We start from the raw sequence: 16,590 nt of genomic DNA, 5'->3' as shown, positions 1-16,590 counted from the left end.
TGTGCATTTCATCTAAGTTGTCAGATTTGTTAGCATATAGGTGGTCATACTATCCTCTCATTATCTCCTTTGTTTCTATGGGGTCAATATTTATGTCCCCCTCCCATATCTTATTTTATTTATTTGTGTCTTCTCTCTTTTCTTTGTCAGCCTAAGTGTCTGTTAATTTTATTTATTTTCTCAAAGAACCATCTTCTGGTTTGGTGAGGCTTTTGATTTCATGTTCTCAGTTTCATTTATTTCTGCTCTAATCTTTGTTATTTCTTTTCTTTTGTTTGCTTTGGGGTTAGTTTGCTCTTCTTTCTCTAGTTCCTCCAGATAAGCAGTAAGTTCCTCAAGTTTTTCTCTTCTTTTTTAATACAGGCATTTAGGGCAATAAATTTACCTCTTAGCACTGCTTTCGCTGCATAGCATAAGTTTCAGTATTTTGTGCTCTTATTCTCATTAGCTTTGAGATATCTGCAAATTTCTCTTGTAATTTTTTCTTGATTGACTAGTTGTTTAATAATTGGTTGTTTCCCAGCTTTCCACCTGTTATTGATTTCCAATTTCATTCCATTGTGATCTGAGAAAGTGTTTTGTGTAATTTTGATCTTTTTACATTTTAAGACATATTTTGTGATGCAACATGTGGTCTGCCCTGTAGAGTGATGCATGAGTGCTTGAGAAAAATGTGCATCCTGATGTTTTGAGGTACAATATTCTGTAAATGTCTGTTGTGTCTAATTCATTTGTCATATTATTTATAATCACTGTTTCCTTATTGATCCTCTGTCTAGCTGTTCTATCAATTGATGAGGAATATGTATTCATGTCTCCAACTCTTATTGTAGTTTTGTCTACTTCTCCGTGTTGTCTGTGTTTACCTCATGTATTTTGGGATATTCTGGCTTAGTTCATGGATATATGTGATTTTTGTGTCTTCTTGATGAGTTGTCCCATTTCTTAATAGGCAGTGTCCTTCTGTGTCTCTTTTGATTACTTTATGTTTGAAGTCTAGTTTGTCAGATATTAGTATAGTGCCCCCCCACTCTTTTCTGGGTGTTGTTTGCAGGAAATACCTCTTACCATCTTTCACTTTCTGCCTGTTTTTGTCCTGGAGAATAAAGTGAGTCTCTTATTCACAGCATATGTATGAATCTTGTTTTTAAAGTGAGTCTCTTATTGATGGCATATAGATAAGTCTATATCTTTTGATTCATGAGTTTAATCCATTACCACTTTCAGTTATTGTAAAGGGAGTTCTTCAACATTTGTCTTCTGGATTTTATATGCCATATCTTTTCTTTTCTCTTTTTACCATATTTGTTACTCTTACTGATATTCTTCATTTATACACTCTTCTCCAAACCTCCCTCACCTGTCATTTCCTATCTGCCTGTAGCAGTCCTTTTAGTATTTCTTGTAGAGCAGGTATCTTGTTCATGAACTCTCTCAGTCTCTATTTATCTGTGAATGTTTTAAACTCTCCATCATTTTTGAAGGACAGTTTGCTAGATACAGAAATCATGATTGGCAGTTTTAAATATATCATACTATGTCCTGCTAGCCCCATGGTTTCCAAGAAAACAGAAAGATCAGACTTAACCTTATTGAGCATCCCGTGTATGTGATAGATCACTTTTCTTTTGCTGCTTCAGAATTCTCTGTCTTTGACATTTGACAATCTGATTAGTAAATGTCTTAGAGAAGTTCTTTTTGAATCAATTCTGTTTCAGGTATGCTGCTCTTCTTGGATCTATAATTTTATATCTTTCACAAGAGTTGGAAATTTTCAAAGACTATTACCTCCATTATTCTTTCTGCCCCCTTTCCCCTTCTCTTTTCCTTTTGGGACACCCATAACACATATGTTTGTTTGCTTCATGCTATCACTCAGTTTCCTTAGACCCTTCTCATATTTTTCCTTTGTTTTCCTTATCTGTTCTTTTGTGTGTAAGATTTCTGATGTCATGACTTCTAGTTCACTGCTCCTTTCTTTTGCCTCTTTAAATCTGTTATTGCATGTTGACATTGTTTTGTCATCTCTTCTATTGTGCCACTCATTCCCATAATTTCTGCCATTTGTTTGTTCAAACTTATGAGTTCTTCTTATTGTTACTCAGTGTCTTCTTCATATTCTTCATTTCTCTTGCCACATTTTACTTCATCTCATTGATTTGATTTAGAAGATCTTTAATTATTTGTTTCAATGCCTGTGTCCCAGTTGAAGAGTTAGTTTGTTCCTTTGGCTGGTCCATATCATTGTGCTTCCTCATGTGACTGATGAATTTTTGCTGCCCAGACATCTAATTCTCTTGATTAGTTTATTCTGGTTGTCATTATCTTTTACCTAGGGTTTTCAAGTTGGTTGGCCTTGATCCCTACCTGTTCTTTGACTCTCTCCAGTCAGTTGTCAGATTTGCTCTGCAGCTCAGCCTCACCAAAAAACCAGGAGCCCACAGAAGTTTGTCTCTTGGGGCTAGGCATTGGGCCCCACAGCAATGTCTCTGTGTGTGGATAAAACAAGCAAGTCTGCTGACTCACAGCTTTGCCCTGTTTTTTGCCACCCGGCAATCACTAGATTTGTTTTAGAGAACTGCTTTAACCACTGGGTTGTCCATATTTCTCAGCCTTTTTAGGGCCAGGTTCCAGTGCATGGGGTATAGACCAGCTCCAGAGAGCCTGGAATAATATTTGGAGAATTTATGAGAAGTCTTGCAATTCCCTTGCACTTTATGTTCTGCCCAATGGATGGTGAAGTTCAGTGACCTAATTGTCTTCAGAAGCTGTTTACCTTCTGGATCTGATGTAGCATCTGACTCTTGGGTCTGAATTTTCATCTTGTGTCTAGGCTTCATCTGACCTCATGGGGCTGAATTACCTCATGTACCTAAGGTTCTGAATCTGGACTAGTGGGGCTTAATTTTTCTAGTCTGAGTCTGACCAGGTGGGACTGTATTACCTCTTGGGGCCCTGGATGAGTCTGGTTGGATAGGGCTGAATTAACCCTTCAAGTCCACATTTGACTGTGTGGTGCTGAAGCTGGGGTGTATTTGTACTCTCACTTTGCCAGGAAAAATCTGACTCAATGTGGGGTTTTGACTCCAAATTTATTTTTGGTAGAGTTTTCCCCCAATTGCCACAGTTTTCAGCCACCCCACAGGAAAGTGTTGGGCTGCCAGCTACTGTTTCCCTCAAGGGTCTGTGAAGGTCTTTCAGACCCAGGGCTGGAAACGGTCTCTGCCCACCTTTTATTAGGTTCTTCATCTCTCACTGATATGGGCATTGACATGTTCTCCCCTTTCCTCTGGGCCTCCAAATGGTGGGAATCTGTCTCACATCTCTGATAGATTTTATATTCTGTGATGCAGATGAAGTGAGAGGAATCCTGACTGCTGTTTCTGTGTTCCTTCCATGCCGAATGAAACCAAGTGGCATGGAGAAAAGAGGACCAGCCTGTCTGGAATGGAGTTTTCTTTCCTGATATTTTTCTTTTTATTCAATTTGGCTTTTGTAGGGTCCTTCTCCAGTCTATACCCTTCTTCAGAGTTCTGAACAAGTCAGAATTATACCAATTTTGGCTGAATATCTTGGGAAAAGTTTTCAGTTAGCTGCTTATATCACCATGTTGATACTGCTTTTTGTAAGGGGAAAAATTTTAAAAGTGCTGCCTAATTGTGTTGTATTATGGAGAACCTAGAAATACAGGCAACTTTGCTATGAATTCACAGAGTAGAAAATACAGATACATTTATATGTAACAATGTGGTATATGCATAATGATCATTCAATATTTTATAAACATATAATTCCACTTGAAATATATGAGATAAAATAATTCATAACATGGAAGAGATGAAGTAGAAGCATGATAGCTACTCTTGATCTCTTGTCGATTGAATACTGATATAAAATGAAGAATCACAAAGTAGTAAAGTATGTCATATTTTACAGGATGTTTAAACAACTTTAAGTCTGAGTAATGATCTGCTTAGTGTCACAGAAAATAATTTATGCCTCACAGAGGAAGTGGCATTTGGATTCTACAGAAAACAGTGAAGACTTTTCCAAGTAGAGCTTACTGTGAAGTAGGAAAATGAAGAAACTGTACTGTATATATATATTGTGATGAAAGGGCTTGAGTCGGTAGTTGAAGGTATGAATAAATGCATACAAGTTTTATATGATGAAAGGGAATACAAATCATGTCACAACCTAGATTTTTATATGATAGTAGTGGCAGAAGTCATTGAAGGACCTTCTTATTTTCAGATCAAGTGTAGATTCACATTTGAGAAGAATAACCTGCACCTTTTTATGGCAAAGAATTGAAGAGGAGAAAGAGCTGGAAGATGAACTAAACTAGTAAATAAATTGTGTACCAGGAATTCTGAAGTGTTTATCCAAATGCTTCAAAGGGAAAAATTGATTTGTGGGAGGAGGGGAGAATTGTGCTCAGAACTGAGACCACTTTGTCACATTAATGTACTCTTTGATTGACACTAATTGGAAGGTTATTATATACTAAGTATTGTTTGGGTAAAGGGTGCAATTTTCATAAAAAATAAGCTATTCTTGAAAATCGTGGAATTCAGTAACCATAGTTGATTCTAGTAGAGGGAAAGGATTATGCAGTGAGAAATGATGGCATGAATGGGATCAATGATATCTTTAAGAAGAAAGACAACTTATGTACCAATTAGATTTGGAAGAATAAAGAACTCGGATGAAATAAAGAACTTAAAAATATTTGAGCCTGGTAAATTGGGCATTTAACTTTGTTATCTGAACAAATGAAATAGGAGCAACAAAGCAGTTTAATGGTTGAGGGGATGGAATAAGTAGATTTTTGAAGTGTGAAAAATGAATTGCTTATTGTATAGTAAGGTAAATGTGGTGAAGAGAAAGTTGGAAATGCAAGGCTTGGAGTCATTACAGGAGAATGAAAATGAAGATTTGAGAGTAATAATTAAAGTCAATGAATTACTGAATTCTCCCAGGTATACCAGATATACTAAGTAAAACATTTATTTGTTTACAAAAGCACAATATTGTGGTAGAATATGGAGAAATAGCAACATGCACATATTGCTAAGTTTGAGAATCTGATTCAGGACTGGGGAGAATTATTTACAAAGGAAAGAGAAGCACCTGTGCAGTGACATGGGGTGATATATTGCAATTGGTCTGGTCAAATATCAAAGGACAAAAGGATGATGAGTCATGAAGTGAGGATTGACTCCATAACCTGTCTTTGAACTTCTGAAGAGTCCACAAGATTTAACTCTCTTATATTTAATATTTTCTTCCACAATACCTTTCATGCTTTTGTTCCTTGGACAACAGGTAACAGGCTTCAAGGAGGTGTGACAATGTAGTAATAAAGGAGGCCAGGTGACCCTGGGTTGGGGAGCATTGGAGGCAGGTCTCAATTATGCGAAACACCCAGTTGCACAGAACAAAATAACTGTGGTTAGATGAGTGGATAAGGCTTTCCACCTATCATCCACATAAGGTATCTGAGCAATTGTGGAGATGATGAAGGCATAGGAGAGCAATTGTGGAGATGAAGACATAGGAGTGGACTGTGAGGGCAAAATAACTCATGATGACACTGCTACTAATGGCAAAACCTACTTCCTCATTGGTGTGGATATTGGTGCAGGAAAGTCTCATGAACAGAAGAATGTCACAGAAGAAATATTCAACAACATTGTGCCCACAGAAGGGGAAGTAGAAGGTTTTGTGGGTGTGGAGGGCTGAGTATATGGCCCCAGCCACCCAAGCCATGATTACCAATTCAGCACAAAGTCTTTGACTCACCTTGGATGCATAGAACAGGGACATGTAAGTGGCCAAACACTGGTCATAGACCATGGATGTGAGCAGAAAGCATTCAGTAGAACCAAATGTAAAAAACCTATGAAGCTGAACTAAACACTCCAGGTAGTAAATGACCCTAGAATGCATGAGTGAGGTCATCAGGGCTTTGGGGATAGTGACAGAGGTATAACATATGTCCAGAAAAGACACATTCTTCAGGAAAAAATACGTGGTAGATTTGGAGCCAGCTTTCCCTGATCATGGCTATGATGATAAAAATGTTTCCCAGGAGGTTAAACAGAAAAATAAGAATACTAAAAATTTCAATTCTGGTTTATTTGAAACTCCCCTAAGGATGAATTGTGTCACTTTTGTCTGATTAGACATTTGTCATTCCCCTTGAAATTTTCTTACATTATGCTTACAATTAGTGAGGAAACAAATAGGAACTATATTGGACCATGTCTATGCAGATGTAACTATAGAGGTTTTGTTTATAGAGGTGCAACTTCTTCAGTGGGAAAATCAAACCAATTAAGCAACTTGTTCACTTGATGATATATCACTGAAACTTGTGATTACTTTGATGCCTCAATTTTCATTGGCTCCAATTCTGGCCTGACTGAGAGAAAGGCAGAGTGAGACAGAGGAGAGATTGAGGGGGAGAGAGAGAGAGAGAGAGAGAGAGAGAGAGAGAGAGAGAGAGAGAGAGAGAGAGAGAAATAGCTGCAAAATCTTCCTCCTCCTAAATTTTAGCTATCTTTAGCAAGAATCAGTTCCTGTGTTACTATTCTATTTATTGAAACATGTTGATGCTTCCTGCTGTTTCAACATTAATACATTTGATTGTGTTTTAAAACTAGATGTCAACTTTTTAAAACCATTCATTTTAAACATGCTAACTTCAAATAGTGTGCATGAGGCTCCCTAGTTTTATTCCAACTACTTACCACCCTCTGTCAAGTGTCCATAACTGATAGCAATTCCTTTCTTTCCCTAAATAATGCTATTCTTGGAACATTTCTCTCAGCCAACTAAAAGAAAATTTTTTTTTAATTAACATATTGAATCTAAAATTCTTGACTTCGAGGTTTATGTTGTACATTGCCTCTTCTATATTAAATCCATAATATATCAAAATGCCCAAAACTTCTTAAAAATTTTCTCTTAAAATATATTTTCCTCATATACATGGTTTCCAAATTGGCATATGGTATTTTTCTGTATGTCCTCACTTCTAGCTGTCCCATTCAATAACTATAGAATCAATACATAATTCTACAGTATATCCATGTTAACATATCCTATGCCAGTCATCTCTGCTTAATATTGATAATCCCTATCTGGAACCATATAATAGGTTTTTAGGAGGTGCTCAACCTCCACTGTCACTTCCTTCCAGCCAAGTCTACATTCTGTAGACACACTTACTTCTCTTAGTAGCAGACTTACTTAGATAATTCCCTGTTAAAGTTCTTTTGAGGGCTCTGCTACTTGAGATATTTCACATTAATTATAATGGCACAGAAGCACTGCATGACCTGAGTCTTGCCCCCTATTTTAGAGCCATACTAACATGTTTACCTTTCCCTTAATGCATCACATAGACTAATGATTCCTTGTCTTTATTTATGATGTAGATTCTTTCCTTCCACATTCCTCTTATGAATTTATTGGTGCCCTCTCTTATTGTAGACTGATTCTCCATGCAAACATGACTGATTTTTCACCACTTTTTGTTAAATCCTAGGATCCAGAAAGCTTAATGATATTTATTTCCTTTCATATGAGCTCTTTATGAGCAGGGATGATGCTTTATTCTTTCTTTATATGGAGTTATTTGCAGGGCCTGTGCACAGTATACACTTTAGTAGTGAATAAATGAATGAATAAAATTGAAAGCATGACATTTAGGAAATTTTCCCTCATTTATTAATAATTTTGGTCACACTGATCTGAAAACATGAGTTTTCTGCAAGATTTTTCAGCTGCAGGAATGCTCAAGTTCCTGAACATTTACAGTCATAAATCCTCTAAATATTCATTAATGTCATACTATTTAATAAGGTGATAATGTATTAAGAGGGTTGCATTCATTTAAAGTTTTATGTTGCTCTAAGACTTTACTTCTCTTCCCTTTAAAGTTTTAGAGAAGGGACAATTAGAGTATAATTGGAGAGCTAATGTATCACATACTTTAATTCCAAAAGCTATAATTTATATATATGTATGTGTGTGTGTGTGTGTGTGTGTGTGTATATACATTCATTATATATATATACATTACAAATAATTGTTAGGCTTGATTGTGACCCTCCTCTTGCTGATTCCATGCTAACCTGTGGAATCCAGAAACCAATTTAGGGTTAATCAAGAACATTGAATTTATGCCTCTTAAGTCTTCTTGAAGAGAAATCTATGAAATTCGCTGGGAAATGGCAAAATTGGTAGAGAGCTTTCCCCTTTGGGAATCTATAGTTGGGTATGTGTCACTGCAGGTCATATACCACCTGGCAATCTGGATCTGCTTTGCCAGATGTGTCTTATATAAAATGGCAGGAGAATATTAGGAAGAAATCTGGCCTAAACAATATGGTGAAGTGCTCATGTCTCCCACATTTTCTGAAAAATATCACAGAAAAACAACCAACACAAGAATATTTCCCTGCAGAGTAAAAAGTATTGAACTAAGTTGTAGCCTCCATATTCAAAATGGAGTTGACTCTAGGAAAATCATGGATCCACCATTGAACAAACAGGATGTCCAGAGTGACTAGAGCCAGGAAGATACAGGGGAGTTCATGGCTACTGGTTCCAAGGGTGAATAAACATGATTGGTGATTATAACATCCAGTGAGGCTAATTGAGGGTATTCATGGGCCATCTGTTTCCTCCCCCCCCCTTTCCCCTTCTCAAAAAAGGCACTGTTGAGAGGAGTCTATCATAAAACACCTCTGTGTTTGGGATGACATATATGGCAAACCCTTATTGGATTTGAATATGTGCTTGAATGATTGACAAACTCTGGAGTTATGAAGTATACCCAGAAATAACTAGTACATGGTTAATCTCATCAGGGGAAATTGAATATCAACATATTTTCTGAATTTGTCTGTAGAAAGCTAAAAGTGTATTTATGACCTGTTGATCTTGTGACTTGTGAAAACCTTTCCCTTACAAACTGAAAATTCCTCCTTATATACCATTTTTCTTAACACAATTACATATGTACTAGAATGGTGCCCTTTAAAATCAGGAACAAATAAAGGATGCTCATTATTATCATTCTCATCTGCCATAACTAGTAGGCTAAATTTTGAAATAAAATATAGGATTATTAAACAAAGAAGCATAAGTTAATTGATTTTAGCAAATTACATTCTTATTTCTGCATCATTCAAATACATAAACCTTTTTATTAATACAAGTCTACAGAAAATATTTAACCATAATTTAATTAATTACTACACAGCCCAAATTATTAGATATTCAAAGGTATTATGTCAAAATATATCATTCACAATACTGAGAGCATTAAAATATGTTTGAGATATTGTTATAAGAAAAGAACATGAAACTACAAACTTTCACTGAAAGGTTTGAAAGATTGTCTTAAAGAAGATGTGGATAAATGGTGGTTCATATGACCTGTCCCTGCAAGATAATTATTTTCAAAATATAATCTCTTCTTAAATTACTTTATAGTTTTAACACATCAGCATAAGTATTTTGAAAAAATTACATAATGAACAAAATAATTCTTAAGCTTGTTGGAAGAGTGTAGATTTAAAGCCTAGTTTGAATTAATATTGAAACAACTGGTCCTAACACATGAATAAACAATTAAACAAAAATTGTATGGAGCAGTTACGACTAGAGAAACATTATGTTCACTAAAAATATATAAAACCAATAGACAAACATTATTAAATTTTATAATTTTATTTGTAAAAGATCAAGTTGGATCTTTGAATCATTTACTGTATAAAAGTTTATAATTGGTGAAATAATTAAAATATAAATAACATTAAAGCATAAAGAAAATATTTAATTCATTTCACAAAGGGGAATTGTAATGTAAATATAATGCATTATATTTTATGTTAGAGTGAAAACTTTACTAAACAAAATGTTTAACTTTGGAGTAATAGCATTGAAAAATGTTTAAATATCAGTCACTAATGGGAAAACTGTTTTCCTCTATATAAAACTCTCCCCAAGACTTGGAAATGTTGGTGCAATCACCCCAGTGTTGGAAGAGAGTAGGACCATTGCATCAGCCCTTGGAAATGGTGGGAATCCTGCTCTCTCAAGCTCCAAGGACAAAACAGTATTCTATAAATAACTGAAAATTTGAAATCTGAAGAAGTTTGCCTTGCATGTTTTAGGAAATGTTTGAGTTCTATGATCACTGTTTTCCTTCCAATTTCTCCCTATGGCAATGGGACCATTTACCCTATGACTGTCCCTCATTTATATATTTGAAGTAGATAACTTGTAAGTTTCATACCCAGAGGATAATTTCTTTGGGCAAATTACACCTGTAATTGATTTTGATAAGACTTTGTATTTAATATTGTTGCTGAAATGATTTAAACTTTTGTGATATTGTGATGCAATGAATGTATTTTGCTTTTGGAAGGAACATGTTTTTTCTGGGATCCAGAGGATGGAATGTGCTTGTTTGAAGCTGTTATATACTCCAGAAAAGTCATGCTCTTTTAATCCAGTCCTGTGGGTGCAGACTTATTGTGGGTGGACTCTTTTGATTAAATTATTTCCATGAAGATGTCACCCTATGCATTAAAGTTGGGACTTAGTTTCCTGGAGTCTTTAAGGAAGCTCAGGGAGAGAGAGAGGTCAGAGCCTATTCAGGCCCAGATGCATGGAGATGCAGACGGAAAGATATTTGGAGATGCTAAGAGGCAAAGCCCAGAGTTTGCCCCAGAGAAGTTAAGAAAAGACCCCCATGATGCTTAGAGAAATGCCTGGGAGAAACAAACAAGGACTTACAGGAACTGAGAGAGAGAGAGAAGCTAAGACGGAAGCCCAGAAATGTTTTGAAGTAAACAATGGAAATAAGAAGCTAACCCCAGAAAATGCCTAGCAGACTCTGACCATGTGTCTTCCCATGTGACAGAGGAACCTAGATGTAACTGGCCTTCCTTCAATGAATGTATCCTTTTATTGATGCCTTAGTTTGAACAATTTTATGACCTTAGAACTGTAAATCTGTAACCTAATATATCCCCTTTATAATATCCAATCCATTTATGGTATATTGCATTTCTGGCAGCTTTAGCAAACCAGAAAGCCTACTCCCACTTACCAAAAGACATTGAACTTACTGCTCTTAGGCTCTAAATTCTCTTAAACTAGCATACCCTCTAAATTTTAAACCCACACTTTCTTTGCACTAGCAATCTTGATTGCCTTTTTTGAGTTCTACAAATATTTACAGTGCTTCATTCAGTATAGTATTTTCCTATTATCCATATATGATGTTCCTCTGGTGGTCCTGGATGTGGAATTTTGGATGCTGCAGCACTGAATGGTTGCCATCAGAGCCAGAGATCCACTGAAAACCAAGATATCTGTGTGTGTTCAAGAAAAAAGAAAAACAAACCTACAAGCCTCATGAAAGGAAAGATATTTCACACATTTTGACATTATTTTGACTTCAGTCAGAATTTTATCTCAAGTTCTAAATTATCTGGATTGCAATAACTTTGGAATAATTTGTTTGCAACTGCATATTGAATATCTACTAATATATCTGGAATTGTGCTAAAAATCAAGGTTGCAAAGAACAAATAAATGGCTGTGGCTTTTGGAGGTCACTGTAGTTTGGTAAACCATAATTTAAGCTGAGAATATTTGTTTAGTTGATAAATTTGCAGAGGGAAGTAATAAAAGATGCCCAGGGGCAGGATGAGGGACCCATACATTCATCTGTGATCAAAGAAGCTTTCATCAAAAAAAACCGATTCTGTATCTTGGGTTTAATAATCAAAGGGAAATGTGTCATCTCTTACTGACTCTAAAATTTTATTGTACTTGCCCTAGTTTCCACATTTACTTTTATACATGATTCTAATCCAAACTAGAAATCTCATAATACAATATGTTATAAACTTAAACAGTACATGGACACAGATATTCCAAATGGTTAATAGTTTACACATTTGTATTTGTATTTGGAAGTGTTTATAATTGCACAAAGAGATTGTGTTGCTTCCATAATTTGATAAAGAAACCACAGTCATGTATCAAAAATGCCTTGGATTTCAAAGCAGTGTAGGGTAAAACCTAAAGCAGAGAGCTTACAGGTTTGTGACCTCTAGTGTCTTTGTGAACCTTCCCTAGGGTATTCTTACGGACTCAGAAAGACCAAGTGGGTGGGCAGGAACTCATATGGGGCAATTCCCTGGGTGGTTCTTGGTATTCCAGCTGCCACTGACTCCCTTCTCAAATACCACTCCCACACACAGATCACACCCTGACCACAGGATTCTTAGGATGGCAATCTCTGCCTTCTTATTGCTGCATGGCCCATGACTATTTATCCACTCTAGCCCTCGGCTCCCTAATATCTAACATGGTTATAATTAAGTTCCTATTTCAAGGGAATTCTAGGAGGAATGAATGAGTAGTTATTCCAAAGCAGCTAACACATGACATAAGCTCAATAATGTGAGCTGTAGCCTTCTCTTTTCTTTGTCCATTTCTTTTTTTCTGAGGATAGGTCCACATCTTGCAGTCAGTACCACCACCTGAGTATTCAACAGCAGTCAGAATGTCAGACCCTCTGCTTCTGGGACATATTTACCAGATAAATTACACATTAAACCACAACTTGACACTCAGAAAGTCAAAACAATATGTTGTAGTTTGCTAATGCTGCCAGAATGCAAAACACCAGAGATGGACTGGCTTTTATAAAAGGGGGTTTATTTGGTTACACAGTTACAGTCTCAAGGCCTAAAGTGTCCAAGGTAACACATCAGCAATCGGGTACCTTCACCAGAGGATGGCCAATGGTGTCTGGAAACCCTCTGTTAGCTAGGAAGGCACGTGGCTGGTGTCTGTTCCAAAATTCTGGTTTCAAAATGGCTTTCTCCCAGGGTGTTCCTCTCTAGGTTGCAGTTCCTCAAAAATGTCACTCTTAGTTGCACTCAGGGTGTTTGTCCTCTCTTAGCTTCTCCAGAGCAAGAGTCTGCTTTCAACAGCTGTCTTCAAAATTTCTCTCACCTGCAGCTCTTGTGCTTTCTTCAAACCATCCCTCTTGGCTGTAGCAAGCTCCCTCCTTCTGTCTGATCTTATACACTGTGCCAGTAATTTAATTCAGACCCACCCAATGGGTGGGCCAACACCTCCTTGGAAATTATCCAGTCAGAGTCATCACCCACAGGTGGGTGGGGCCCATCTCCATGGAAACACTCAAAGAATTACAATCTAATTAACACTGATAGGTCTGCCCACACAAGATTACATCAAAGGTAATGGTGTTTGGGGGGATGTAATACATTCAAACTGGCACACAATATCAATTGTGTATTTTGCAAGAAAGCAAATGATAGTGATACACAGTTGTAATATATATGATATTCATTGCATTTTTACTGGGGAAATAAAAATTGATCCCAGTTGAAAAAAGCATTTTGTGCTATCAATAGTCTGAGAGTGAATTTGGAGATATTTAAGTAACTATAGAAGTGGGAATTACCCATGATTCCTATTACTGTGTACAAATAAGATCATTAAGCATGAAGTAGAAATTTCATTATTTCATGTAACTGACTATATAGAGAGAGGCAGTGGTAAAATTAAGCATACAGTTGTTGTGATGTAGAAACACTCAATTCATTTTATCAAAGTCTCTAATTTCAAGTCCTGCAACTTTCAAAAAGAAATGGAGGTCAGGGAATAATAATAATGTCACAGTTAGGTACAGACAATTTATTATTTCCATGGAACAAGTCTCACCTGTAGACAGAGGCTCACTTTTTGCATCCAAACATATCTAGATGGGCAATGGAGAGGAGAACCTCTTGAGTCACCAAGAGCAGTGTTTCTAGTATGGAGAGTGCTGGAGAGCTGGATGTGGCAAGCTGCCTCTGCCTGCATGTGTATTAAGTAATATGCTGGGCAAGACCCTTCGGCCCTTCTGGGACCATGAGGTAATGTGATAGGAGCTTTCTAGATATCTTGCTCAATGAATATTTTTGGTTCTCATAATAGGAGAATTTTATTTCCAGGTGCTATTGCCTAAGACATTCCAGGCCCTTTAAAATTGGTTTCCAAGAGAGCCGATGAAGAGCAATTCCTGAGGGAACAACAAAGTGCAAGTTAGTGCAGATAAATGCAAGTCATAGTCACAGGACAGGACAACAAAACAGGGAATGTAGATAATGGCAGAACAAGAGTTCATGAGAAGAAAGTCAAAGACATGCCAGAAGGCATATACATACAATTCAGTTACTGATCATTTTCATTTTACAGATCTGTGAAATCTGTTATTTAATTTGTACCTTAAGTTTAAGTAAAGATTTTTGGATTTTAAATACACAAATAATATGCATATGTCTCCATGAGGTTTTCTAATGTGAAAGTTCTTTTCTTTTAATTCAGTTTTATTGAGTTATATTCACATACCATACAATTGTCCACAGTGTATAATCAGTTGTTCACAGTATCATCATATACTTGTGCATTCATCACCACAGTCAATTTTTGAACATTTTCATTACTCCAAAAAATAAAAATAGGAATAAAAATGAAAGTGAAAAAGAACACCCAAAACATCCCATCCTCCCACCCCACCCCCTATTATTCAATTAATTTTTGTCTCAATTTTTCTACTCATCTGTCAATACACTGGAAAAGGAGTGTGGGCCACAAGGTTTTCACAATCACACAGTCACACTGTGTAAGCTACATACTTATGCAATCATCTTCAAGAATCAAGACTACTGTGTTGCAGCTCAACAGTTTCAGGTATTACCTTCTAGGTATTCCAATAAACTGAAAGCTAAAAAGGGATATCTATATAATGCATAAGAATAACATCCAGAATGATCTCTCAACTCCATTTGAAATCTCTCAGCCACTGAAACTTTATATTGCTTCATTTCTCTTCCCCCTTTTGATCAACAATTCTTTCTCAATCTTACAGTGCTGGGTCCAGGCTCATCCCCAGAAGTCACGTCCAACACTGTCAGGGAGACATACACCCCTGAGAGTCATGTCCCACATGGGGACATGGCAGTGATTTTACTTGCCAAATTGGCTTAGAAAGAGAGAGGCCACATCTGGGCAATGAAAGAGGTTCTCTAGGGGTGACTCAGGCACAATTATAAATAGGCTTTGCCTCAATGTGAAAGTTCTCAAGTAAGAAAAACTCTAATCATTAACATGAGCAGCCCATCAACAGATGCTTGGATATACACACTGTGGTATACACATACAATTGGATATTTCTCATCCATAAAAAGGAATGAAGTTCTGTTACACATTACAACATGGGTGAGCCTTGAAGAAATGAGCCTGATGAATGAAATAAGCCATACACAATAGTGAGAAATAAATTAGAATGTGCAAATTCATGAAAACAGAAACCTAGAATATAGGTCACCAGGTGCTAGTGTGGGGGTAAGGAAGGGATAGTTAATGCTAGATTGGAATGGAGTTTCTCTTTGGAGTGACGGTAAAATTTTGGGAACTGTTGATGATGGTAGCATAACAATATGAGTGTAATTAACACCACTGTGCTGTATATTTGAATGTGGTTTAAAGGAAAAATTTAGGTCATATATATGCTCATAGTATACAAAGTTTTAAAAAATCATAGAACTATATGACACAATCTGTGAACCAAAGTAAACTATGGATCATATTTAATAGTATAATTATAATAATATTGCTTCATCACTTGAAACAAAGGTAGCATACTATTGAAAACTGTGAATAAAGAAAATTCCATATTTTGTGAATTTTTTTGTTATAACTACAACTTCTTTAACAATGAAAAAGAATATTATCAGTGTTGAATGTGGCTTTTGTGCCTCTTTCTGATCACTGTTCTAATCAATAAATCTATATTTATGAATTCCATCATTTGATTCTGGCTAAGGTGACATATTTTGTGAGATTCATCCATGCTGTGTGAATTTGTAATTTCTGTTTCCTTATAGATTTGCACCTGGAAGTTTCTGTTTTGATTGCTGAGAAAATTTTCATTATATTACAGTGAGGTATAATTTTAATATATTTATAATGCAAATATAATATTTTGTTGGGTTCCATTATAATACACACATATACATATGACATAATTTTTTTACATATTCTACATTTGAGGGCAACTTGGGGTTTCTGGACTCTTAGAATGCATTTTAAGAATATTCATGATTTTATGAACTTTATGTTCATTTTTGTGTGATATTTATTCAAAAGCATGATTGATTAGTCATGTAATATGCACATGTCCAGCTTTGATATACAATGTCAAACCAATTTTTTCGGAGTGGTTGTTGAGTATTAAGGTTTGCAGCAATATGTTTCATTAATGCAAAGATAATTGGAGCTCAGAATAATGTAGATAGAATGCAGGCATTCCACCAGTGAAACTGAACATTTTGGTATCCAAAAGATTACTGTTTATTTACAGAGACAAGTAGAGCATTTGTAAGTGTGAGCTTCAGAGATAATTTGCAAAAGGAGAAAAAAGAATTCTTCAGGTACATCTTACTTACCTGTTTCTCTCAAATAGGCTTCAGTACACAT

General features: G+C 36.1%; 1 protein-coding gene across 1 annotated transcript; it reads right to left on the bottom strand.

Moving 5' to 3' along the window:
• Positions 1-5,484: 5,484 nt before the first annotated feature.
• Positions 5,485-16,590, bottom strand: LOC119519930 (olfactory receptor 6F1-like). Its single transcript, XM_037817671.1, has 2 exons — positions 16,560-16,590; positions 5,485-6,059 (listed from the first exon to the last, which is right to left on the bottom strand). Exons 1-2 carry the CDS (start codon positions 16,588-16,590, stop codon positions 5,485-5,487), a joined length of 606 nt encoding a protein of 201 aa, XP_037673599.1.

Source organism: Choloepus didactylus, chromosome 24 (assembly GCF_015220235.1).
Source record: "Choloepus didactylus isolate mChoDid1 chromosome 24, mChoDid1.pri, whole genome shotgun sequence".
Classification (NCBI taxonomy): Eukaryota; Metazoa; Chordata; class Mammalia; order Pilosa; family Megalonychidae; genus Choloepus; species Choloepus didactylus.
Note: the sequence above shows the minus strand (reverse complement) of the source record. Positions and strands in the feature narration are given on the sequence as shown.

Bases quoted from the DNA above. Each gene is read 5' to 3' on its own strand.
- LOC119519930 (XM_037817671.1), bottom strand. From the start codon at position 16,590: ATGTGTACTGAAGCCTATTTGAGAGAAACAG. The intron at 6,060-16,559 runs GTAAGTAAGATG...AGCCATGATCAG, and splicing joins AGCCTATTTGAGAGAAACAG to GGAAAGCTGGCTCCAAATCT.